This window comes from Coptis chinensis, chromosome 5, assembly GCF_015680905.1.
Source record: "Coptis chinensis isolate HL-2020 chromosome 5, ASM1568090v1, whole genome shotgun sequence".
Classification (NCBI taxonomy): Eukaryota; Viridiplantae; Streptophyta; class Magnoliopsida; order Ranunculales; family Ranunculaceae; genus Coptis; species Coptis chinensis.
This window is the reverse complement of record NC_141460.1, coordinates 53,871,365-53,896,403: the sequence shown is the minus strand read 5'-3', so window position 1 is coordinate 53,896,403 and position 25,039 is coordinate 53,871,365. Positions and strand designations below refer to the sequence as shown.

Here is a 25,039-nt window from a genome sequence, read left to right as displayed (position 1 = left end):
TTTAGAGTCTCAAATGCTTATTTGCAATTGAAATTGAAATTGAATATTGCATCCTTAATTAGGAGATTGGTTAAAAGTCTAGCAACCTTTGAGAAATCTTGAATGAATCTCCTATAGAATCTAGCGTGACCTAAGAAGGCACGGATGTCGCGAACTGTTTGTGGGATAAGAAGAGATGAAATCTTATCAATCTTTGCTTTATCAACCTCTATTCCATCTTTTGAAACAGTATGTCCTAGAACGATGCCTTAGGTAACCATAAAATGGCATTTTTCCCAGTTAAGAACTAGATTTTTCTTTTCACAACATGCAAAAACCTGAGAAAGATTTGATAGGCATCTATCGAATGAGTTACCATATATGGAAAAATCGTCCATGAAAACTTCCATAAAACGTGCAACCATATCACTGAAAAGGTGAAGCATACAACATTGGAACGTACCAAGAGCATTACAAAGGCCGAAAGGCATTCATTTATATGCAAAGGTGCCAAAGGGACAAATGAATGTTGTTTTTTCTTGATCAGTAGGATCGATGACAATTTGAAAATAGCCTGAATATCCATTAAGAAAACAGTAATATGCATGACCCGCTAAACGTTCAAGCATCTAGTCGACGAAGGGAAGAGGGAAGTAATCTTTACGTGACACCGCATTAAGTTTGCGATAGTCAATGCAAATTCTTCATTTCACTCGGATGTGAGTGGAGATGCATTCATCCTTTTCATTTTGCACAACTATAATGCCAAACTTTTTGGGGACAATGTGTACTAGACTTACCCAAACACTATCAGAGATAGAGTATATAATACTAGTATCAAGTAATCTTAAAACTTTCTCCTGCACCACATCCATCATGGCGGGGTTCAAACGACGTTGCGGTTCATGCGATGTCTTTGCTCCTTCTTCAAGATGTATGCGATGGCAGGCTAATGCCCTTTATGTCATCTAAAGACCATCCAAGTGCAGAACAGTGTTCTTGAATGACATCAATTAAACGACATTCCTTATCAGCAGTCAACTCGGATGAAATGATAATTGGGTGAATGTCATCTGGATCCAGATGGACGTACTTCAAATCTGAAGGAAGAGGCTTTAAATCAGGAGTGGGAGGAGTGGGAATCAATGATTCTTGTGGAAAGTTGTCTTCAATAGAGAAGATGGATTGAGGTTCTTCAAAATCGTCAGACAACGCTATAGTAAGGTCAAATAGTGTCATTAACTCTAATAATGTAGTAACGTCCTTAGTGTCTAAGTCAACATCATATTCTAAAACACCAAAAGAAAGAAATTGGTGCACTTCATCGTTATGAAAATATTTTGTTAAATACACTTGCACGAGACTATCAACCATGCTAATCTCACCAGCAATGTTAGCATCTGGAAATTGTTGGATTAACTTGAAAACATTGACCTCGACAAAAAAATTTCCGAAGGACATGGTCATGGAACCATCCCTACAGTTTATGAGGGCATTGGCAGTTGCAAGGAAAGGGTGCCCTAAGTTAACCGAAATGGAGTCACAGGCAACTTCTATATCTAGAAGAGTTTATAACTATTTAGTACTAACGTACTTTTATTTTTTTTTCCTAAATGGTACCCGTACTTTTTTTCTCACCTATTAGTACCACGAACTCTTAATTTGTTTCAATTTAGTACTTCAGTTTTCCGTCTCAATCCATCAAATTTTGCTAACAGCCGAGCTCGGTTTATAACACTCAAACCGGTCCAACCCAACTAACTTTTAACCCGATCCAGATCAGATAAATCCGGATGCACCTTTATAACTTGTTGTGGGGAGCACGGTATCCTCATCACCTTTATCTCCCCCAGCAACACAAAACCTCCACCGATCAGCCACCATCAAACACCAATCTCTATCCACCCTAATCCCATCGATTTTAATCCAAATGAAAAAGGCCTATAACTTTAACTTTAATCCCATCGAAGCAAACTTATGAAATAAACATATGTATGAATGTTAATTTATTTATTTTTCAAACTGTAATGCAATTGATGATTCAACAATCCAAACTGTAGCTAGTATTGATCTTAATCACGGTGATATCATCGGGTACTTGCCTGAAGAATTAGGTTTGCTGGTTTATCTTGCATTGTTTCATATCAATTCTAATTGTTTTTGTGGTATTGTCCCTCATAAATTTGAGAAATTGAAATTGTTATTTAAGTTGGATCTTAGTAATAATCGTTTTGCTGGGAGATTTCCTGGAGTGGTTCTTCAATTACCATCTTTGAAGTTTTTGGATATGAGGTTTAATGAATTTGAAGGGAGTGTTCCCAGTGAGTTGTTTGATAAAGATTTTGATGTCATTTTTATCAATAATAATCAGTTTGCATTTGATCTTCCAAGTAATTTTGGAAACTCGCCGGTATCTGTTATTGTTCTAGCAAACAATAAGTTTCACGGATGGAAATTTTAACTTTAATCCCATCGAAGCAAACTTATGAAATTAACATAAAGTTATAGGGTTTTTTATTTGGATTAAAATTGATGGTATTAGGGTGGATAGAGATTGGTGTTTGATGGTGGCTGATCGGTGGAGGTTTTGTGTTGTTCTGGGAGATGAAGGTGATGAAGATACCATGCTCCCCACAACAAGTTAGAAAGGTGCATCCAGTTTTATTTGATCTGGATTGGGTTAAAAGTTAGTTAGGTTGGGCCGGTTTGAGTGTTATAAACCAAACTTGCCGTTAGCAAAATTTGACGGATTAAGACGGAAAAGAGACTGAAGTACTAAATTGAAACAAATTAAGAGTTCATGGTACTAATAGGCGAGAAAAAAAGTACGGGTACCATTTAGGGAAAAAAATGATAGTACATGGTACTAAATAGTCATAAACTCTATCCAGAATGACAAAATCGATGGGATAGTAAAAGTCTTGGACTTTTACGAGGATGTTTTCCACAATGCCTTTGGGATACTTGATGGAGTGATTGGCTAACTGGAGCATCATGGTGGTAGGCTTTAGATCATGTAAACCTAGTTGTTTGAACAGGTAATATGGAAGTAAGTTCACACTTGCGCCTAGGTCTAATAATGTAGTAGCAGTATATTTGTCTCCCAATGTGCATGGAACGGTGGATCTTCCTGGGTCTTTGTATTTTACAATATCATTGGTTTCAGTGATGGAAGGGAACTGTTCTGTGAATAACGCTTGTTGAGGAACATTGGTTCTTCTTTTGGTGGTGCACATATCTTTCATAAACTTTGAATATTTTGGCAATTGTTTGAGGGCTTCGAGATATGGTAAGTTGACGGTTAAATTTTTGAATGTTTCTTGAATCTCATCAAAATTTTCATCAGGTTTGTTCTTTGCCAAACGTGCAGGAAATGGTGCCTTTGGTCGGAATTTTGCATACAAATCAGCTTGATTGTGTCCCAGGGTCGTGGATGGTGACTTGGTTGGAATTGGTGGTTCCCGTGTAAGTTCAACATTAGAAATAGGTACATTGGGAGAGTCAGTTGTATTTGGGTGATCAACTGGTAGACGTATTTGATTATCTATGGTTTTGCCAGGAAAAAAGAAAAAAAGTAGTGACGGCATTCACCTCACCTTGGTTTGGAGTACATGTACCTAGTGCATTGTTGAGTTCAAAGGCAGTGTTTGCTGGCTTAGGGTTTGGAACTACTTGTCCAGGAAACACGCCCTTTTGACTCTTATCCTGAGCTAAAAGTTGAAGAGATTGCTGGATAGACGTCAGGATTTGAGACTGTTGATTCATGTATGCCAAGAAAGTCTCAATCGTCTTATTCACATAAGGTTGCACCAGAGGAGCAACAGGAACTAGTTCACAATTATTGTTGGTGGGCTGAGGATGATATCCATAATTTTGATTCATGGGAACAAGGTTGCGATTGTTTTGGTAGGTATGATTTGAATTACTTTGAACCTGATTTTGAACTTGTTGGTACTGTGGATTATTCCCTTGACGGTACGGAATATAGATGGTGGATGGGCGAACAGGCGGATTGGTGAAACCTGGAGGAGCCATCTGCTGTGTATTTGAATTGGTCGCCAAGCGAGATTCGGATGTTGTCTCCATGGGGCATTAGGGATGTTAAATACACAAGCTTCTTCAGATGTTTGGGCAATGGAGTCATATAACAAGGGACAATATGCATCAGGATGGTCAGGACTTAGGCAAAGAAAACATGGGGAAGTGTTAATGTTCATGACCTGTTTGGGTTTTTGATCGTTTACTTGAACTGCGAGAGCATCTACCTTCTTGGTTAGGGATTCAATCAAAGTTTTTAATTCTAGATCAGGTTTTACCTCAAACATAGATGTAACCTTAGGAGTAGTATCTTGAGATGATCTTGAAGTATCGGTGTTACCCCAGTGGGTACCTCTCAAAGCTTGTTTTTCAAGAAAATTGTATGCCTCAGTAGCCCTTTTGTCCATGAAACAACCGCCGTTCATAATATCAAGCGTTTCTTTTTATGATCGGAAAGACTATTAAAGAATAAATAGACGAGGACAGCGGTGTGTAGTTGATGATGGGGACATTCCAAAAGAAGATTGGTAAATCGACTCCATGCTTCAGTAAACGATTCATGAAGATGTTGGCGAAAGAATTGTATTTTCTAAAGCATTTCAGCAGTTTTCTTCTAAGTGTAAAATTTGACCATGAAATATTGCACAAGTTTGTTCCATGTCTCGATTGATTATGGCGGTTGACCTACTAGCCAAACTGAAGCTTTATCAGCTAAGGTGAAAGGAAACAACCTTAGCAAGACTTGTTCGTTGGAGACAGATGGATGTTGGAAAATGGTGGCAACTTGCTGAATCCTACGAAGGTGAATGTACGGTTTCTCATGCTCTAAACCATGATAAACAGGTAACAATCCGAATATGTTGGGCAGGATTCAAAAATCACCCGCAATCTCCTCGAGTTTGATACAGGATGAAGGTCCTTTCTATAAGGCAGTATAGAAGTCCGAAAGGGGCTTCTCAGTTGGTGGAGGTTCGTCGGCCATAACGAATGGAGTTAATGGCGTCAAAGGATTTTGAGGATTTTTATTAACAGATGAAGAACTTTGTTGAGGTGAGAACTTACGCAAATGCTTATCATATTTTCGCCTACGATAAGTATATTCAAATTCTTTATTATTACTAAACCTTAATCTCATGCAAGCATAAAATTAAATCTGAGGCACAAAAAGAACTTATTTTTACATGAATTTTATCATTTACGTAAGCATTAGAAGTGAACAACGTAGGCTTATGTTGCTGCTAATATAGCAGTGAAACGGTGAATACATGCGCATAAACCAACAACCAGGTTACATGAGATATGAGGGAGGTTTTCCGAGCAAGCACATTCTTTAATTAGATAACCTCAATCTTTCAAGTTTCCTAGATACCGTTGGAATATGATTATGATTTATGTTTTTTTTTTCTTTTATTTTATTTCAATTTTTTTGTTTTTTGTTTTTGTTTTATTTTTGTTTTTATTTTGTTTTTTGTTTTTTGTTTTTTTGTTTTTTTACAAATTATGCATAAGATAAAAGTACAAAATATTAATTATTATTTTCATTATTATTAATATTAGTTTTTATTATTTTTAATTATTAATTTAAATTATTTTTTTATTTTTTATTTATTTATTTATTTTATATAGTGTAAGTTACTAAATATGCATATAAAATCTAATCATGCAAAGATAGTTCATTTATACGTAGCTATAGACGTTAGTATGTGAAGAGATTCTACTCATACGTGTGTATATATATATATCGGGCTGGCTACGTCGACATATAGAAATGACATATGGAATTGACATACGCAATCCAAAAGCAGATTTGCACATTGCTCTAAGGGCTGATTTTTGGTAGATACTATCTCCCTACCGTGGATAGTATCTCCACAACAAATCAGCTAAATTGGATGTGTCTAGTCTTGTCAAAAGAGTGTCAAAAGAGTGTTAAAATTCTAGACCGTCAGATAAATTTATAATTTGAACTCAATTTTTGGTAAGGTTAGACATGTTCAAAGGAGCTGAGTTTTTGTGGAGATCACATCCCCATAAAATCAGCTTTTAGTTCATTATGTAGGTAGGTAGGATTGCGTATGTCAATTCTATATGTCAACACTGTATGTCGATGTAGCCAGCCCGTATATATATATATAAGCAAAGATGGATCACATACGTAAAAACTAAACATGCAACGGAAAATAATATACTACACTAAACGACACGTATTTTGCATAATAATTTGATTTCGTCAATACTCAGTGAGATTGTGAATATCATATAGAGAACAACTTCACCCCGAAGGGCTTAAAAACAATTTACCCAACTTAAATTTTAACCCTCGTTGAAATGTTCTCCTCTTTCATGAGAAAATCAAATTATTGAACAAAACAATGCACTCATATATAGATAGCTGCTATGCATGCAACAACGTCCATTGATACGTATATATATAGTAAACATGCAAACAAATTTCTCGCATGCGTATATATAGGTTATCATGCAAATAATAATATACAACATGGTAATATTAAGAAACGGGAGTGTTAGGAGTTGAAACCTGGAAATGCTCGTGCTACGCTTATAAATAGCGTCTTCAACAGCCCCGTTCCATGTTCTGATGCTACTGGAACATGATACGAGGACTGTTCCAGATCTTGGAAGTGAATTGGAAGGTCCCCACCAAAACTCAACCTGATCAGTATCAGTTTGAGTGCGGGCGCGCTATGAAATAGGCATGACAAGGCGTGGGTCACGATTTTTTTTTTTTTTCGCGTAGACTTTTTACTATACTGGATCGCGAGGCGCACTTAAAATAGGGTAATTTAGAGCGTGTGCGCGCTCTCAACTATTTGCATTGAGCTGGAATTTTTCCAATGGTTCAAGTATTGGGTTAATCAACTCGTATGCAACCTGGAATGATAAAAATAAAACAATAGTACTGGATCAATAGTAAAACATGTATAAAATGTGAACAAAAACCAAATACAAAATTAAAAGTGAAAGAGATGAAAGGGTGGGGGGTTCCCCGTGGAGCTTTTCCCACTTGGTATGCTGTTTCTCGAGCCTTTAGGTTGGTAGCGCCGCCAATTGATAATCGCACTTTTACAGGTGTAAAGAACGCATTTCTCACACACACTCGAATACGACTGTTCAAATGCCTCGCTCATGTGTACATTTCAATATACTTGGAGTGAAGGTTTCATTCCAAACCTAATTAAGGGCTAGAACTAAAATTGAAAACCAACAGGAAATTTCTCTAAAAGGAAATTATGTGAGTAGGATTTACTTTTAATTTTTAACCGACTTTACTATGTTACTTAATATGCAAATTACTAAACTTACCTTATATTAGTTTGGCTAAAGCAACTGATCATCAGATAAAATGAGAAATATATTAAGATAAAAATATATTCCACTAGATAACTTAATATGCAAGACTCAACTTAGAAATGACTTTAATTAATAACTTAGAATTGAAAACATTTTATAAACTTAACTTAACAAAACAAAAAATACAAATATGGAAACTTTTCAACTCTGAAACAAAACTAAACTACGGAGCAAAAGTTATTTCTTGCTCATGAAGCCTTCTTTTTATAGAAAATGAGAGTGCTCATTTTCATTCATCCTCCGTAAATTTCCAACTCTCAATTGCATCCTTTAATGTCCATTTGATTTTTTTCCATGCCACCACATCATTTGCCAACCAATTAAGATTTTGTTGTCAAAGCTTAATCATTTTCCACCTAATCAATCCCAAAGCTTAATTTGCATCAACCTAATCAAGCCACCTAATCAAGACTTTGTCTCCAAAATCAACTTTCAAGTCACCTCACCAAATTTGATGACTTTTGTGCCAAGTTATGCACAAAAATCTTTGATTCATTTTAATGCAACTTGACTTGTGCAGAAGCTTGACGTGTGAGTTTGGTCACCAAATTCTGTGGGTTTGTGTAGTGGGTCTCTCATGCTTCGACCAGTGGTGGGTCCAAAAATTGACTTTTTACAAAGTCTCACTTATGTGTAGAGCTCATTGCACTAATCGTTCTGATGGTTTATTTTCTGCCATTGGAGTCCAGGTTCAGAAGATATGGGCTTCTGAAGTTTGATGCTTTTCGGCATGTTCATCCTGTTCTGACTTGGAATTGTCCTTTTTGCTTCCCTGGGCTTCAGTTGGGCTTCATGTGGGCTGAATTGGAACGTTCATGTAGACACCCTGTTCCGTGCTTAAATACTGGCTTTTATCCTCATTTCCACGTTGATTGCTCCAACCTGCAAAAGTACGAAAATACGATTATTTCATGATTATTAAATACATAATTAACCAAAATGATATGTCTCTATGGGGTTTTATATTACAGTTTTGGATGCTTATCAGTTGGTGCGTGATCTAAGAATCAGGACCAACCGTTCAAGCGTTCCTTATTTTATGTTACAAAAAAGCCTACTTAAAAAGCCCACAGTCCTGGTTTTAATAATTATACAACTTTGCCTTCAAGGGCCCAAATTATAAAAGTAAAACCAATACTAATGTACTAATAGATTAACTAGAGTTAATCGTAATTAGAGTGTTGATTACCAAGTTGATTCAAAGTGTGAGAGCGTATAATTCATGACTCACCTCGCACACTCGAACCTTCAAGGCAATGAAAACTCTAATTTTTGGTAAGTTGCACAACTTCAACCAAGTGATCAACTCATTCTAATATAAGATATGCACACATTATAGCCACAAATTCGACCTACAAATGAATTAAGGCCTAGCTTTTTGAGGAGATGATCTCCTCACCATGAAGATCATTCTTACAAAAAATCATAATATTTGGATATGTCTAACCATGTTAAAATTAGTGTTCATTTTTGTTTATTTTAGAATTTTTCATCTAACGGTCTAAAAGTTTTGTGAGCATGTTCTAAAGTTAGACTTCTTTGAATGAGCTGAATTTTTGTGAGCATGTTCTCCATGGTAGGGAGATCATATCTACAAAAAATCAGCCCTTAATTCAACTTTTAAGTCCATGATTTTGCTTGGATTAATTTACAATGTGGCTATAATGTGCGCATAAGAATATGCCTCCATCCCTCCTCATTATATATATATATATATACAGTCCCGATCTTAGAAGTACGTACTTAAGTTAGTAATTAATGGACTAAACCTTACGAGATCCCACAAGATTTAGTAATCTAAAAAAAAAAAAAAAAACCCACCATAATCTCTCTCTCTCTCTCTTTTATTTCTGTCTCCAAAATTTCTCTCATACTTTTCTCTCTCCGTAACTATTCTTCTCTCTCAACCAAATTAAATAAACAAAAAAAAAATATTTCGTTACCCTCTCTCACTTCAATTCCTCTTGTTCTCAGTTTTCTTCGCGTTTATGATCTTCTATGGTGCAGGTGAGTTCTGAGTCATAATTTGATTGCTGCCCTTCTGTACCCCTTACCCTTTTTTCCCCTTTGTCCTGTTCATGAGTTTTGGGATCTCTCATTTGTGACAGATGCATATGACCCATTGGATCCGACTGGAAATATCACAATCAAATGGGATGTTGTGTCTTGTACGCCGGATGGCTATGTGGTAAGTGTTTTCAAATTCTTTTCTCCGATTTTTCATCTACCAAAATATAGTCAGGCAACAAGCCAACAAGGTACAATACAACATCATCGTTTTTCAATCCTAAGGTTCAGCTAGGACCCATTATATGCCAATACATTTGGAAATTGTTCATCGTAACCACTGCCTGCAATACCATATTAGAAATCATCAAGCAATGTTTTTGTGTTGATCGAGCTTGTATACATACAATGCAAAGTTTGTTATTGTGATATAGCAAATTTGTGTCAGGTTATAGTGAAATGGAAAATTCGGAAGTCGATGTAGAGAGTGGGAGCTTAGGTGCTGAAAATATTGAGATTTACACTCCTCAAGTATTAAACGACGTGAAGCCAAAAGTAGGCCAGGAGTTTGAATCATTGGATGATGTTTACAACTTTTATAATGAATATGCAAAAAATATTTGGATTTAGTGTAATGCGTAGTTGGTCTTAGAAAGGAAGAAGGATGGTGCAGCAATAAGAAAGGAATATGTTTGTTATAAACAAGGAAAAAGTTCACTAGTAGCGGATGTTGGGAAAAAAAAAGGCGTCGGGGGTAATACAAAAGAAGGTTTGTAAGGCAAAAAATAGCAGATAATGAAGACAAAATCTGGTGCATTTGTAGTTAGTGTATTTACTGAGGGGCATACTCACTCGTTGTCAACACCGAGTAGAGTACACTTTCTAAGATCTCACCGTGGCTTTTCTACTACCCAAAAATGTTTAACGCAACAACTTGCCATGGTTAATATACCCCAGCATCAACAATTCAACTTGCTTGGTGTGCAGTCAGGTGGGATAGAAAACATTGGTTTTATACATAGGGATTTATATAACCAGAAAAGGAACAAGCGTAATGCGGTGAAGGGCCACGATGGAGATATGTTTCACGAGTACTTAAAATTGGAACAAGCAAAGAATCCTTCTTTCACTTTTAAAATTGAGGCAGATGTTGAACAAAGGATTTCTCATTGTTTTTGGACAGATGCAACCTCTAGGCGAGCATACAAGTTTTTGGGAGATGTGGTTATTTTTTATACTACGTATAAAACCAATCGATATGGATTGATTTTCGCACCATTATATGGGGTTAATAATCATGGCCAGACCATTTTATTTGCTTGTGCATTTTTATGTGATGAGACTGCAGTTACGTTTGGTTAGTTATTCGACCAATTTTTAAAAGCTATGCCAAGCAACGCGCCGAAGATGATTATAACAGATCAGGATCCAGCAATGACAAAAGCCATTTCTCTAGCTCTTCCAAATACTTATCACAGGTATTGTAATTTTTGTTTTCTTTTATTTTTCTTTCTTTTGGCATATTAAATATGGGTATTGTGTCACAGGTACTGCAGTTGGCACATATTGATAAAATTCTCGAAGAGATTAGGTACAATTAAGTATATTGAGTACTACAGTGAGTTCTCAAGTTCCATATGGAGATGTGAGACAAAGGACGAGTTTGACTCCAAATGGACTGATCTTGTTGAGAGGAGTGGTTTACATGAAAACAAATGGTTACAGTCATTGTATGATATTCGTTCACAATGGGTGCCTGCATATGTGAATCATATTTTCTCTGCTGGTATGTCAAGTAGCCAACGAGCGGAAAGCGCTCATTCATTCTACAAGAGGTATGTTTCCAAGGAAAATTCTTTAGTAGATTTTATGATTCAGTTTGGTAGGGGACTTATGCACCAACGCCATGAAGAATTAATGGCATATAACAAAGATATAATTTTTTGGTACACATGGTTGATGTTTATACACTTGAGATGTTTTTTAAATTTCAAGATGAGTTGTGGGAGAGCTTGAACTATAGATTTGAGCTTCTTGGTGACAATGACAGTTGTTGTATTTATAAAGTTGAAAGGAAAATCTTGGGGAAGAAAATGGTGGAAAAGTATAGAGTGCGGGAAATTTGTTATAAAAAAGATTTGGATTTTGCTTCATGCAGTTGCAAGATGTTTGAAAGCTCGGGGGTCATTTGTATACACGTATTGGGATATTTGAACAAAATGCATGATTTTGATAAATTGCCGAACCAATACATTTTAAAGAGATGGTGTAAAGTTGGAAAATCAGAGACAATCATTGATGATGTTGGAATGGAGATACAAGATGATAAACTATACCTCATGAAAAGGAACGAACTTATTCAAATGTCTACCGTTGTAGTTGATAAAGCTCTTAGAAGTAAAGAAGCAATTAAAGTGTATACTGATGCTTTAGATGGTGCACTTGAAGAGATTAAGAAGTTAGTTGATTGTGGCACAAGTGTAGCAGCAACACGAGATAAATGTAGTCTTTCTGAAAATAAGAGTTTGAATTTGGAAAACAATTACAAGGAACCGAGTCAAGCATGGGAAAAAGGCTGCGGAAAAAGGATTAAGAAGGGAAAAGAGAAAGCACTTAGGAAGGGGAGACAGAACAAAGGTAGATGGTGCAATGGTTGTAATGAGGTTGGAGTGTCTCATGACAAAAGGAATTGTCCAATGCTTAATAATGGGTAAGTAACGCCACTTTATTTTTCCTTTATTTTTAATCCTAAAAGTGCATTTCACATATTCTTTGTAATGTTAATTGCCTTGCAGCGAAAAAACTTCGCAAACTTCTTCATGTGACGACGAGGATGAAACTAATACAAATTCTAATAGTGACGATGGTTCTTATTCTGGCTCGGGTAAACACCGATTTTTTGAATTGTTTTTTAACCTTTTAGTGTTGTATATCTTAGCTGTTGAATTTTTGCTTGATATTAGGTGATGGAGCTTTGCATTGATATGCATGAAGTACTCACGATGGCAGCTGGTGGTGGTAGAGATTTCATACGAGGAACTTTAATGACACCAGATGTTAGTAGCAGATTTCAAAAAAACCGCGCTAGTCGTAATAGATATTGTTATCTTTTTTTTAGTAATGGATGATTGCAGCAACTGCAATTTTATTTTGAGAAGCCAATGTAACTAGTCTCGTACATTTATTTCATTAAAGTCAAGGGTTGTAACTGTTACATTGAACGACAATCCAACATTCCAACTAAGTAGATGATTTGCGGTCAGCGTAAGTTATTGTCTCGTTCAACCACATTGAACATTACCAGCGATCGATTTTCGCTATTGTCCAAATTATCAGCAATGAGAGTGTGATCTTCGCAAGGGTCTATTGATTTTTTGAAACTAAGCATTCTTCTATTAGGACATGACACTGGTTCTGGAAGATAAAGGCATGATGCAAAGGCGCGCAAAGGTGCACGTAAGGCAACTCACATACGTTCAATTCATTGCCCCCAAAGCTAAGTTATAAATGACCGAACTTAAACTCCAATTGCTTAAGTGCTTAACAGCCAACCGCCAAAATGGCCCAAAATCTATAAAGAGGCAAGGCCGGCAAGCCAAGAGGTTGGAAATGCACAATAGCAATTGGGGGTTCTGATGGAACATATACTGCTATTACTTTCTTTTTACTTTTTTATGATAACGGCCGACGACAAAATTATATTAGTCTAAGCAAAATGAACTTACAACAGTAGCCGAATGGTACACATATTTTCATTGGCCCATTATGTCGCGACCCTTTAGCTATTGGCTACTACAAATTCTAGGAGTACTTCTAAATAAACAACTATTACACAAATGAAGTTTATCAAGAATTTCTTTTTTTATCTGAACCCCAATTCAGTTAGCATGAAGGCTTTAAAACTTTAATATAACTTCAGCTGCATCACATTTAACCAACCAATTCCCAGAGCTTTGATAATAGGCACCTCAACAGCCAATATTTACCTCGCCTGCTGAATCTGCAACATCCTTCTCTGCAAATTCTGCCAGGGATTACCTGCTTCATCTCTGGACACCACAGATAAAAGCATGAATTAGAAATGATCAATTATGTCAGGGATTACCATTTGTGTCAATGATGCACTTATTTACTTATTTTTTTAGTTCAAACTATACTTTTTTCCTGCAGTGAGAGAATTAGAAAAGTATGAATAAATCAGATTGTCACCGTCTTATGTTTACACCGTATTACCACCATAAATACAGCTCCATATACATGTTTCAAGGACCTTCTCACAAATTTACCTTAGTGTTGAAGCATTCTTAAAACAAAGCTACTGATTAACAGTTAAAATAATATTAGAGGATCTTGGTGGGTTTGAACCACCATCATCTTTGGATCCCTCCAAAGTGCTTTGCCATTTGAGCTAAAGATCCACCTTGTTAGAATTAGAAAATAGTTAGACTTAATAATTAGTCGGAGTAAGACTACAGAAAAAATAGGGCGCCAATCTCATTCATAAATTCAAAATTTCCATAAAATTAAAGTTTGTAAACAATATAGTAACGGAATAACAAATTAGAAAATATAGTTTAAAAAACATATTGAGTGCCGGGTCTTTCTCCGTCGGTCAGGAGAGAGGAAAGTGGTGGAAGGAAATACGTTTGTTGGTCCACAAGTATACCCTGGACCTGGACCAAGCAAAGTGAAGTTACTTGGCAGTTTAACCGCCTTGTTTGAAGTCCCTACAACCCCGACACTCACCTGAAAGGATGAGATTGCTGTTGCAGGATCTTGCCCCCATGATGCTACTACTCCACCCTTACAGCAGTTAGCAATTTGTTGATTGTAAGGAACTCCAGGGAGCAAGTCAACAACTATAGGATTCTTCTTGGCGTTCTTGCAACAATGAGGGATGTTAGCCTTGAACTTGGAGCAATCCCCTTGCTCAGTTGTTTGAGCTCCCACCATTGACCATATAACTTCTTTCTTAGGCTAATTCCATCCTAAGGTCCAGCCAGGACTCATTATATGCCGATACATTTGGAAATTGTTCATCGTAACCACTGCCTGCAATACCATATTAGAAATCATCAAGCAATGTTTTTGTGTTGATTGAGCTTGTATACATACAATGCAAAGTTGTGTTATTGTGATATAGCAGTGTTCTTAGCAGTACAATAGTGTGCGAAGATCTTAATTAGTGCCGTAGTGGCATGTAAAATGCTTGCTTGGTTATTGTTTTACTTTATTTTCTTTTACAGATTGAAGAACGACGATGTCGTACTGTACCTTGTTGGCTTGTTGCCTGACTATATTTTGGTAGATGAAAAATTGGAGAAAAGAATTTGAAAACACTCACCACATAGCCATCCGGCGTCCAAGACACAACGTCCCATTTGATTGTGATATTTCCAGTCGGATCCAATGGGTCATATGCATCTGTCACAAATGAGAGATCCCAAAACTCATGAACAGGACAAAGGGGAAAAAAAGGGTAAGGCTAAGTCCAATGGTGCGGCAAAACACCAAATATCACGGACATTTTGATCCAATGGTGCGTCAAAACGCTAACCCGCCAACGCTATCGGTATAAGTTTACTTATATATAACGTCAGTTTTAACGGGATAGCGTCAAGTATACACGCCACTCAAAGTGGCGGGTAAAAGAAATCTAAACCACACGCCTTTGGGAATGGCGGCTAGAGAGTCAAAAAAAAAAAAAACTTTTTTTTTTTTTTTTTTCCCCCACACTGTGTGGGAATGGCGGTTGGAAAGTCCAAAAAAAAAAAAAAAAAATCCTACCCGCCATAGCCACTGGCGGTTGAGAGTCCTAATTTTTTTTTTTTTTTTTTCCACACGCATGTTGGAATGGCGTTGGGGCGGTTGGAGAGTCAAAAAAAAAAAAAAAATCCTACCCGCCATAGGCACTGGCGGTTGAGAGTCCTAAAAAAATCTTTTTTTTATTTTTTTTTCCACACGCCTGTGGGAATGGCGGTTGAAGAGTCCCAAAAAAAAAATAACCATTGGGTTGGGAAACGCTAAGCCGCTAACTGTATACACTATGCTATTGTGGTTTGGCGGGATGGCGCACCAAACCATTGGACTTAGCCTAAAGGGTACAGAAAGGCAACAATCAAATTATGACTCATAACTCACCTGCACCATAGAAGATCATAAACGAGAAGAAAACTGAGAACAAGAGGAATTGAAGTGAGAGAGGGTAACGAGATTTTTTTTTTGTTTATTTAATTTGGTTGAGAGAGAAGAATAGTTACGGGAGAGAGAAAAGTTTGAGAGAAATTTTGGAGACAGAAATAAAAGAGAGAGAGAGAGAGATTACGGTGGGTATTTTTTTGTTTTTTAGATTACTAAATCTTGTGGGATCTCGTAAGGTTTAGTCCGTTAATTACTAACTTAAGTACGTACTTCTAAGATCGGGACTATATATATATATATATATATATATATATATATATATATATATATATATATATATAAGTCATTTTCTAAAAAGTAGCTATTTAAGTTAACTTAAAATAAGTACGTAGAAACTTCACCTATAAAATGAATTCAACCCCAATGTTTTGTGGATATGATATACTTACTGTAAAGATCATCTCCATAAAATTTCAGCTCATTGGAAACCTTCAACATTAGCAAAAAATTATTGCAAAAACTCAACATTTATAGACAGTTAGATTTTTTTTTAAAGACGACAACAATTTTTATCTATGTTAGAGGTTTCCAAATGAGCTGAAATTTTGTGGGAATGATCTTTATGGTGAGTGCTTCATAACCACAAAAAAGTAGTTTTGAATTCATTTTATAGGTGAAGTTTTACTTACCTACTTATTTTAAGTTAACTTAAATAGTTACTTTATATATATATATATATCAAAAGTTAAAGTAGATCAGGTTGTTATCAAAAGTTATCAAAACAAAGTTCAATAATTTATACTACTCTATTACAAAATCCGGATTCGTAGTTGAAACCACAAGTTAAAGTAGATCAGGTTGTCAAAAAATTGTCGAACTATTGTTGGAGGTGGGTGGGCGGTCGTCGGCCAGTCAACGGGCGGTCGCGGCCTGGTCAATGGGTGGTCGCCCTTCTAGTTTCGGCGAAGTTGTCCCGGTTTTCGTCAGCAACTCCAGCTCCTCTCCAACTATTTAACCACGTACTTGGATTTGAAACAAAATAGATCGGTACTTAAAATAAACGAATTAAAACGACAAAAAAATTGATAAATAAGAAATTGAGATGGTAGAATGTTCCATTTCGGCCTCCTTAGAGCTTAACCATGAATCCATTTCTTCCAATCTATGACGGTGGTGCCATTTGAAGTACATAGTAATATTGTGGTAGTCAAAGTTAAGGTTCACCATAAACTTTTAGAGATGGATTGATGGGAGTTTATGAAGGTGAGAAGGTAGTAGCTCTTAAAGTTCATAATTTGTTTTTGAAAGAATGAAAACTTGCTAAAAACTTGAATGGAAAAACTTGTACTAAATAATAAAAACTTGTATTGAAACTTGAATAACAACTTGAATGGAAACTTGTATTGAAGAACAACTTGGATTGAAACTTGAAGAACAAACTTGAATTGAAAAGTTGTATTGAAGAACAAAAGTAAATAAAGCAATAAAAACTTGAAAATATAAAGGACTTGAAATTAAAATCTACACTACTCCTACTTGACCATAGATTAAGTCTAGGTGCTCTCTCTCTTCCTACTTTTTGGCTTTTATATTACACTTTTTTCTAATGACTGATTTGCCCTCTCCTTCTACAATCAAGACACCTCACTATGTTGCTTTTTTGCTTTTGATTTTTGATTTTGCTTTTGTTTTTTCTCTATCTTCTTGAGCAAGCTAAGTTTTGAGCAAGTCCTTTTTTGTGGCAAGGTCATCCATCTCCAGTCTTCTAAGTTAATGACATGACTTTCAGTCTTCTGGTTTTGAGTTCTTAACTTTTGACTATTGACTTTGACTTTTTCAACAATTTTTAATAGCAACTTGACTCTTCATAATAAGCGTTAATAAGACTCTTTTTTGCGCTAAAATGCATCTTTTATGATAAGTGGTTTGAAATGGCCTGTAACCTGCAAAAGGTAGTAAAAACTATGAGTTGTCTGTTTATTGCGTAAGAAGGGCTGTAATGCAGAATATAAAAGTAATAAAATGCACATTTGGGAGCTGATCAATATATATGTCAATATAACTTACTCTCTAATCATTATAGAGTACAATTCAAGTAAGGGACTCGTCTCATACCTAGACCTTGGGCACATGTTCAAGTTGTTGGACTACTTTATTAGAGAATCAAGTGGTGAGAGAAGGATTTTATGATGGTTGACTGCTTTAAACTACTTTACACTAATTGCTTGAATTACAATGTTACATACAACTATTGAGTTGATAAAACTAAAGAAGAAGAGAGGTACGGAGAGTTAAATCCACTCAGTAAGGATTACACTCCACTGATTTTAGCTTTGTCACTGCATCTCTAATCTCACCTTTGATTCATAAACAAATCAAATGCGAGCATCAGATTCTCGATCCGTAATAGGCTGGATGAACTCATCTCTGAGAACACACTGTTAACATGAAAAGTTTAACAAGTACTTCATCTTTGATAGTACCATTCAACTTCTAACCTGGACTTACACTAACCATCCAAAACTTGGGGCCTGACAACACGAGATGGTCGCATGCGCTACTATTATCCATAGTGTCACCTGGGTAGCTCACACGACACTATCCAAGCTTTGGACCCCAACCTTGGTCGGAGACTGGCATTTTGTGGAAGGAAGCTAATTCGGGTCTGATTGTCCTAAGGAAATGACTACGACATCTAGAAATGGAGCATGTTCCTCACAAGAGCTTCATTAACCCTCCACAAAGAGTGTTTAGCTCATGATCATTGGAATTCTAAACTTAAAAAATGAGAAATAAAAAAGAATAAGAAGAAAATACTGAATCAAATTAAAGAGAAAAAGAGTTTAAATTACAACTTATGGAGTCTCCCCCCATTACATATTTATTACAAACTTAAAACTAAAACATGAAAACTAACTAATGAACTAATTAAGAATGAAAGTCTACCAAACAAAACTAAAATTTGAAATTATAAAACTACACTGCGTATGGAATGCTCTTACAAATGCAAGAATGGGATATATCATAAGTCTTCTGATAAGCACCCAAAAGTGTAGTTTAAATCCCTTAATAATATTACATTCAGGCTAATTATGTTTATAATAAATAAGAGTTAGTATAGTTTACGTGTTTTTGTGTATTTTAAGTCTTGAAGCTGTTTATGTGCTTAAAGATGCCATTTTGCGTAGAAAACAAGTCAAGATGATTGCTAAAAGAGTTTATGTTCAAAGCCCAAGAATCAAGAAGAAACAGTCTTTTCAAGCCCAATCAAAGCTGAGAAGTCAAAGTCAATTCGGGTAGAAAAAGAATAGAAAAGTCAATAGAACTTCAAATAGGCGTATCTTTGGACTTGGGCCTCAGAATTGGGCCTACTTTATGTCAAAACGACCGAATCAGAATAAGCTTTCCAATGGACCCAGCCTTGCCCCAATCAGAATTGTAAAAGTAGACGAAAAGGGCACTGAAGTAATTTCCAACAGTAATAGCTTCTTTAAACTTAACATAATGGACTTTGGGCTCACGTTAGAGGCCCAAAATCCCCCTTTTTTGGCCCATGCACAAAAATGTAACCCTAACCCTCTCCTATATAAAGAGGGTTAAGGCTAAACTTATTCTCTCCTTCCTCCCCTTAGTCTCTAATTAGTTTAGTGTAGTTGTAGTTTAGTTTAGGGTTAGAATTAAATTTAGTTTGTATCCTCCATTAGAAACCTTTCAATAAAAACTAGTTTATTCAATTCTTTACTTTATTATGTCTTTCTCTTAATATTTAGTTAAATTTAATCCAATGATACAAGGCTAAAACCTCCATTAGAGGGGGGTTAATGAAGTAGTATAGTTATTGTTTTGTTAATTACCGTTTCAAGTTTGATTCTTATGATTATTTAGAGATAAAAGTCATAAGAGTTGAACTAGAGTTTAGAGCCACCATCAAAGAGATTTGTTGTAGAGCTAAACTATCATGCTAGTGAAAGCTCAATCCGAGAGGACTTGGTCTTCACTAGGGATTAAAACAAGCGATTCGATAACTAACTAATAGTCAATCGAATTGCGTGGTGGATTGCCCTTCTCTATATTCTTTTTATCATCATTATATCTACTGTTTTAGCAATTTAAATTTACTGTTTTAATATCATATTACTCTCTCAATTAGTGAAATAATTGTTTAGTCTAAATCAGTTACAAGTACGTACAAGTAAAAGTGGAGAACACGATTACTCTCTATATTCTATAAATTTGAGAGTATTATTATATATTGATTATAATGATTTTAGCATGTTAGAACTACTATTTTCACATCTTAATTTATTTATCTTGTCATCTTCCCTCACTTTTGCCATAAATGGAGACTTTTCTTCCATTATATGCTTAATTTCAAACCTACTCCTTTTCTGTTTCTCCATGTTAAGTACCATGTCTCTTGGTACCATGTCTTGTGCATATAATTTATGCAAATCATGTCTTTGACTTCTTCATGGGCTTGATAATTGAGAAGCCCAATACGTGATGGGCCCGTGGGATTTGACCAGTGGTTGACCCGAAATTTGACTTTTTATAAAGTCCTGTCTTTGTGCAGATTACGTCGCACTGATTGTTTTGATAGGTCACCTGCCGAATTCGGAGTCCATAATAATAAGATATGAGCGTCGGAAGTTTGTTGATTTTCTGTACGATTGACTTGGTTTGACCCAGAAATGACCTGCTTTGACTGGCGTTGAGTCAATGGGCTTTAGTTGGGCCTTTTTGAGTTTCAAATGGGCTAAGAAGGAAGACTTCAGGTTTAAGCAATAATTTGTAGTAAAATACTAGTTTTATCACAATTTTAGTGTTGACTACCGAAACCTATGAAAGGACAAGAATATAATACAATTATTTCTCGATTATTAAACACATAATTAACCAAAATGAAATGTCGTCTCTATGAGGTTTATATATATTACAGTTTTAGGTGTTTATCAGTTATGCTTGTATTTGGAGCATAGAAAGTGCTTGCAATATGTTGCATGGTACCCAAAGGAGGAGTCAAGCCGAACACTCTTGCATATAGGACATAAGACACAATATGTCGTATACAAAAAGACCATAAGATGGTAACAAAAAATGGCACGATACTAAACTAGAGACTTCCAAGACCTTCTATAACAATAGCTAGAAAAAAAAAATCTTTAGCGTTTTTCGATCGTAGGCAACCATAACTAATTTCTGACGAGCTGACAATTCAAATCCCTTCTCAAGCCCTGTGATAATCTTGCCATAATAAATAATAAGAACCCACCAAAACATGCAAATTGGTTCTTATTATTTTTCCATGTTTATTATTTTGTCCTTGATTATAAAACAAACTTTGGTCCAAATTTGTTCCTATTCAATAAAACAACAAATTTATGTCCAAATCAATTCTTATATAATAATAACTACTAGTACACTTAGTAAATTTAGACATTCATATAAGAATATCCAAATGAATAAAAAAATTACATATTCACATAAAGACCAATTTCTTTTGCCTCCACTTCACATTTTGCAAATATTATTTTTTTTCAATAAAAAAAAATGAGATACAATGCAAGCATGCATGTCAACTTGTCTAGTTGCACCAATTAACTTTGGACAACTACCATGTGATACCTTTAAGTGTGGCCCAGAGAGGGGTATATCAAAAAGGTAGTTAGCCTAGCGTTGGGCGACGACTGCGTCATGGAACGGTCCCACTTCACTAAGGAAGTAATCCTAGAATCTGGATTTTTTTTTTTTGAAGTAATTAGGGGTTAGGCAAACCCCAACCTATATTTATAAAACCCTCAAGTACACATAACCTGCATCATCCTCTTTTACAATTTGGTCGAGCCTAAGTTCAAGAGGAGTCAGGCAAAACATATCAAAAACAACATTACAAATAGATGACTTTGGAATGAAATCTACAGCTTGATCTATTGCCTTCCCGAAAGATGTGTACGAAGACCACCTTATCAAACCAAGGATTTAGTAACTTAATGGTAGCTACTATACTTTGACAATACCAAGGAACTCCCTCCTTTTCTAGTAGGATACACACTGCTCTGAGTCAATCAAGCACAACTTTAAACTTCTTAAATCCCATCATCCTACAACTCTTTAGCCCTTGAAGAATTCCTCTAAGCTTCTGAACTAGAATTAATGAGGAAATGTTGCATCCTTTGTACATTAGTTGTACCTCACCATATAAATTTCTAACTAATCTTCCATATAGCTCGATCCACTGTTACCACCTACTAAACCATCGAGGCTCAATGTAACTTTATTTGCCTCAGGCCTTACCCATGAACAAGTGGCTGGTGTCTTCATTACAAAGTGGGCTTGTATTCGCAACACAATCTTTGCAAAAAGATGTGTGCTCCAGGTGAGTCTCTGATTTCCTTGAGTTTCCCTTGTAGAGAAATCTATTGCTGATTCATGAGAATAGTTGTAATTTCTGCTACCATGCGTTGTTTACCTCGGAACCTTCAGCAGTTCCTTTTGACCCATATAATATTAATGGAGGCACAAATAAATGCTTTGTAGATCTCAGCTTGAGTGGACTTCCTATTGGTAGTTTGTAGAATGTCAAACCATTCGGAATTTGAATCTCTAACTATCTTATTTACACCCAGTTTTTTCTTAACTCCACTCCACAAAGATTTTGAGAAAGGGCAATCAAAATAGAGGTGTTTGGAGTTATCTTTGTCTCAATTACATAGGTAGAATGACGAGCTTGTTAAGATCATCCGGACAATCAACCTATCTTGAGTAAGTAAAGAGCTCGAAAAGAGTTGCCAAGCAGAGAACAAATGCTTCGGTGTCACTAATTTTCCCCACACAAGTCGAAACCATAGCACTTTAGCTCTAAAAGCCTTCAAAGCTTGGTATGCAGACTTAGTTGTGTACGCACCTGACCTGGTCTCAGTCCAAACTACCTTATCCTCGTCCAAGTTAATATAAATGCTTGTAGCAAGAATCCATTGCTTAATCTGGCCGAGAGGGAGGTTGTCGACTACTACAACATTCCACTCACCTTCTAACATCAAATAATCAACATGTGCATCTTCAGGTAAGCCCAATAAGTTTCGTGCTTATGGAATCAACCACAAGGGCTTACTAGAACACCAAGGTCATGCCATAAAGAAGCACTCTTACCATTAACCACCATATGTCTGATAAACTAGTTTGCAATGCGTAAACATATGTTCCAACACATTTCTTCATACCCATGAGCAGTCTTTGGGTGCCTCCATAGTCTATAAATGCTTACTTTTTATCTAGTACGTCCACTCCCATTGTGTCCATATTGACTCCTCCTTGCTGGCAATCTTGAACACAAGCCCACAATAGGCATCCTTATTCCATATTTTTGGATCAATGATGCCAAGGCCACCTTCCTCTTTTCTCAATTTGATAGCGCTAGAGTTTGTTAGACACACTTTCAACTTCATATATAATCCACACCAAAGAAAACGGTTGCAAATCTTTGTAACTCTATCCAAAACAATCATGGGGAGGATAAAGACTCATGCTCAATATGTATGGAATGAAGAAAGCACAGAGTGAACTAGCTGCAAACGACCTGCATAAGATAGGCATTTGTTTTCCAATTAGAAATCCAGCAAGTGATTTTCTGGATAAGAGGAGAACATTCATTGATACCAAGTCATGCTGAGATTAGAGGGAGACCTAGATATGTAATAGGTGGAGCTACAGTTTCTACACCCATACAATCTGCCAAGACTTTAACTTCATCAGATGACAAACCACTGCCAATCAAAGTGGTTTTGGAGGGGTTGAGATTAAGTCAAGTCAAAGTAGCAAACAACTCCAAATCCTATTTAATGGCCAATATAGATTTTTCATCTGTTTTGCAGAGTAACAAGATATCATCAACAAAGCACAGGTGAGTAATGTGCATCTTCTTGCATGTTGAGTGTGGATTTATCCTGTTATCTTGTAAACTATTGGCGAGAAGTCCACTCAAGATCTTTGTAACAAAAACAGATAGATATGGTGAGATCAGATCACCTTGTCTAAGGCCTCGTTTTCCTTCAAAGTACCATTGAGGAGTACCATTAATCAATATAGAAAAATGGGGAGCAATATAACACATTTGTATCCGTATGATGAACTTCTATGGAAAATTAAATCTTTGAAGAATAAGCTCTAAGGTCTCCCAGGATAGAGTATCATAAGTCTTCTTCAAGTCCACTTTAATAAAGCATCTGGAAGTCCCATACTTCCTTGTATACTACCTGAGAAGTTCATGTACCAATACAAGGTTGTCTTGTATTAACCTACCAGGTATGAAAGATGCTTGACTAACGGAAATCAAAGTGGAGATGAAAGGCATCAGTCTGTTAGTCAAAATCTTTAAAATATATTTATAAATAATGTTGCAGTAAGAAATAGGCCTATAGTTTTCAACTCTTGTCGGGATTGCACCTTTAGGTATCAAGCATATGAATGTAGAATTAATACATCTTGGGATACATCTCTATGATCATAAGACATCCAGTTTCTCTAACATTTGTTTCCTGACTATAAGATCCATCATCTGAGCGTATCATAAATCACCAGGTACCATGAACAACTCGATGACAGATATGAAAACCCTTCACATATTTAATCTTCAGCACAAACTCAGAAGTGCCCCCAAAATTTTGGAATGCTACTGGCTTCTCCCACCTCTGGGCATTATAAAAATTAATGTTGATGGAAGCTCACGGGGAAACCCAGGCATGGTAGGTTGGGAAGTGATTCTCCGGGATCATATGAGGCATTTTTTGGGTGCCGCAGCAGGAGGACTTGGGATAACAACAAACTATATGGCAGAAACATTTGCTATTATAGAAGGAATTCAGCGAGTAGTGGATCGAGACTGGAGATATATATGGGTGGAATCAGACTCATCCTCGGTGGTTCAAGCTTTTCAGAAGGATAAAGTGCATTGGAGAGTAAGATCAAAATGGAAGCAACTAAGAGAGAAAGCAGCATGGATCAATATATCAGCTACATGGAGAGAAACAAATTCAGGAGCGGACAGTTGCGCGAGACATGGTGCTGCTTTACAAAATGGAGAAAGTAAATGGTAGGACAATAAGCCTCCATTTGTGAGGAACTTGGAAAACCATTTTACTACTTACTTCTGATTCATAAGCTAAATTTTGGATGTAATAGGTGATGAAACCCATACTAAACAGATCTTACACTTCATATTCTTCTTTCTTGTAACCTTTTAAAAAAAATTTGAATCAATTACCTTTTACGAAAAAAAAAATGTTACGAAACAAGATAAGACAACTTTAGTGAAGTTCTCTTCTAGTCAATCCCAGTTGCTTTTAAAGAAACAAGCATTGTACCCATTCGGTCCAGGGCTTTTGTTGTCATCCATACTAAACAAAAAGCCTCCTTGACCTCTTCTTTGGTGATATCCCTGCTCAATTATGTAGCTTGTACAACATTCATTGTGCTCCTAACAAGTATAAGCTCCAGTTGGCTCAAT

At 36.2% G+C, this 25,039-nt stretch overlaps 2 protein-coding genes and 1 pseudogene across 2 annotated transcripts; 2 read left to right on the top strand and 1 right to left on the bottom strand.

Moving 5' to 3' along the window:
• The first annotated feature begins 10,191 nt into the window (after positions 1 to 10,191).
• On the top strand, positions 10,192 to 10,758 carry LOC147497955 (protein FAR1-RELATED SEQUENCE 5-like). Its single transcript, XM_086563067.1, has one exon. It carries the CDS (start codon positions 10,192 to 10,194, stop codon positions 10,756 to 10,758), a length of 567 nt encoding a protein of 188 aa, XP_086419193.1.
• Positions 10,759 to 10,803: 45 nt separating this feature from the next.
• On the top strand, positions 10,804 to 12,379 carry LOC147497954 (protein FAR-RED IMPAIRED RESPONSE 1-like). The gene is made up of 5 exons (XM_086563066.1): positions 10,804 to 10,874; positions 10,944 to 11,231; positions 11,555 to 12,106; positions 12,192 to 12,280; positions 12,360 to 12,379. The coding sequence occupies exons 1-5, from the start codon at positions 10,804 to 10,806 to the stop codon at positions 12,377 to 12,379; spliced, it is 1,020 nt and encodes a 339-aa protein (XP_086419192.1).
• A 999-nt stretch (positions 12,380 to 13,378) lies between these two features.
• On the bottom strand, positions 13,379 to 15,556 carry LOC147497953 (COBRA-like protein 4; annotated as a pseudogene).
• Between the last annotated feature and the right edge of the window lie 9,483 nt (positions 15,557 to 25,039).

What these genes read in the sequence shown, in the direction of transcription:
- LOC147497955 (XM_086563067.1), top strand. Translation starts at nt 10,192, where the DNA reads ATGAAGACAAAATCTGGTGCATTTGTAGTTAGTGTATTTACTGAGGGG.
- LOC147497954 (XM_086563066.1), top strand. Translation starts at nt 10,804, where the DNA reads ATGATTATAACAGATCAGGATCCAGCAATGACAAAAGCCATTTCTCTA. An exon ending in GCTCATTCATTCTACAAGAG is followed by an intron (nt 11,232 to 11,554) that starts GTATGTTTCCAA and finishes TGCTTCATGCAG; the next exon opens with TTGCAAGATGTTTGAAAGCT. An exon ending in TGTCCAATGCTTAATAATGG is followed by an intron (nt 12,107 to 12,191) that starts GTAAGTAACGCC and finishes ATTGCCTTGCAG; the next exon opens with CGAAAAAACTTCGCAAACTT.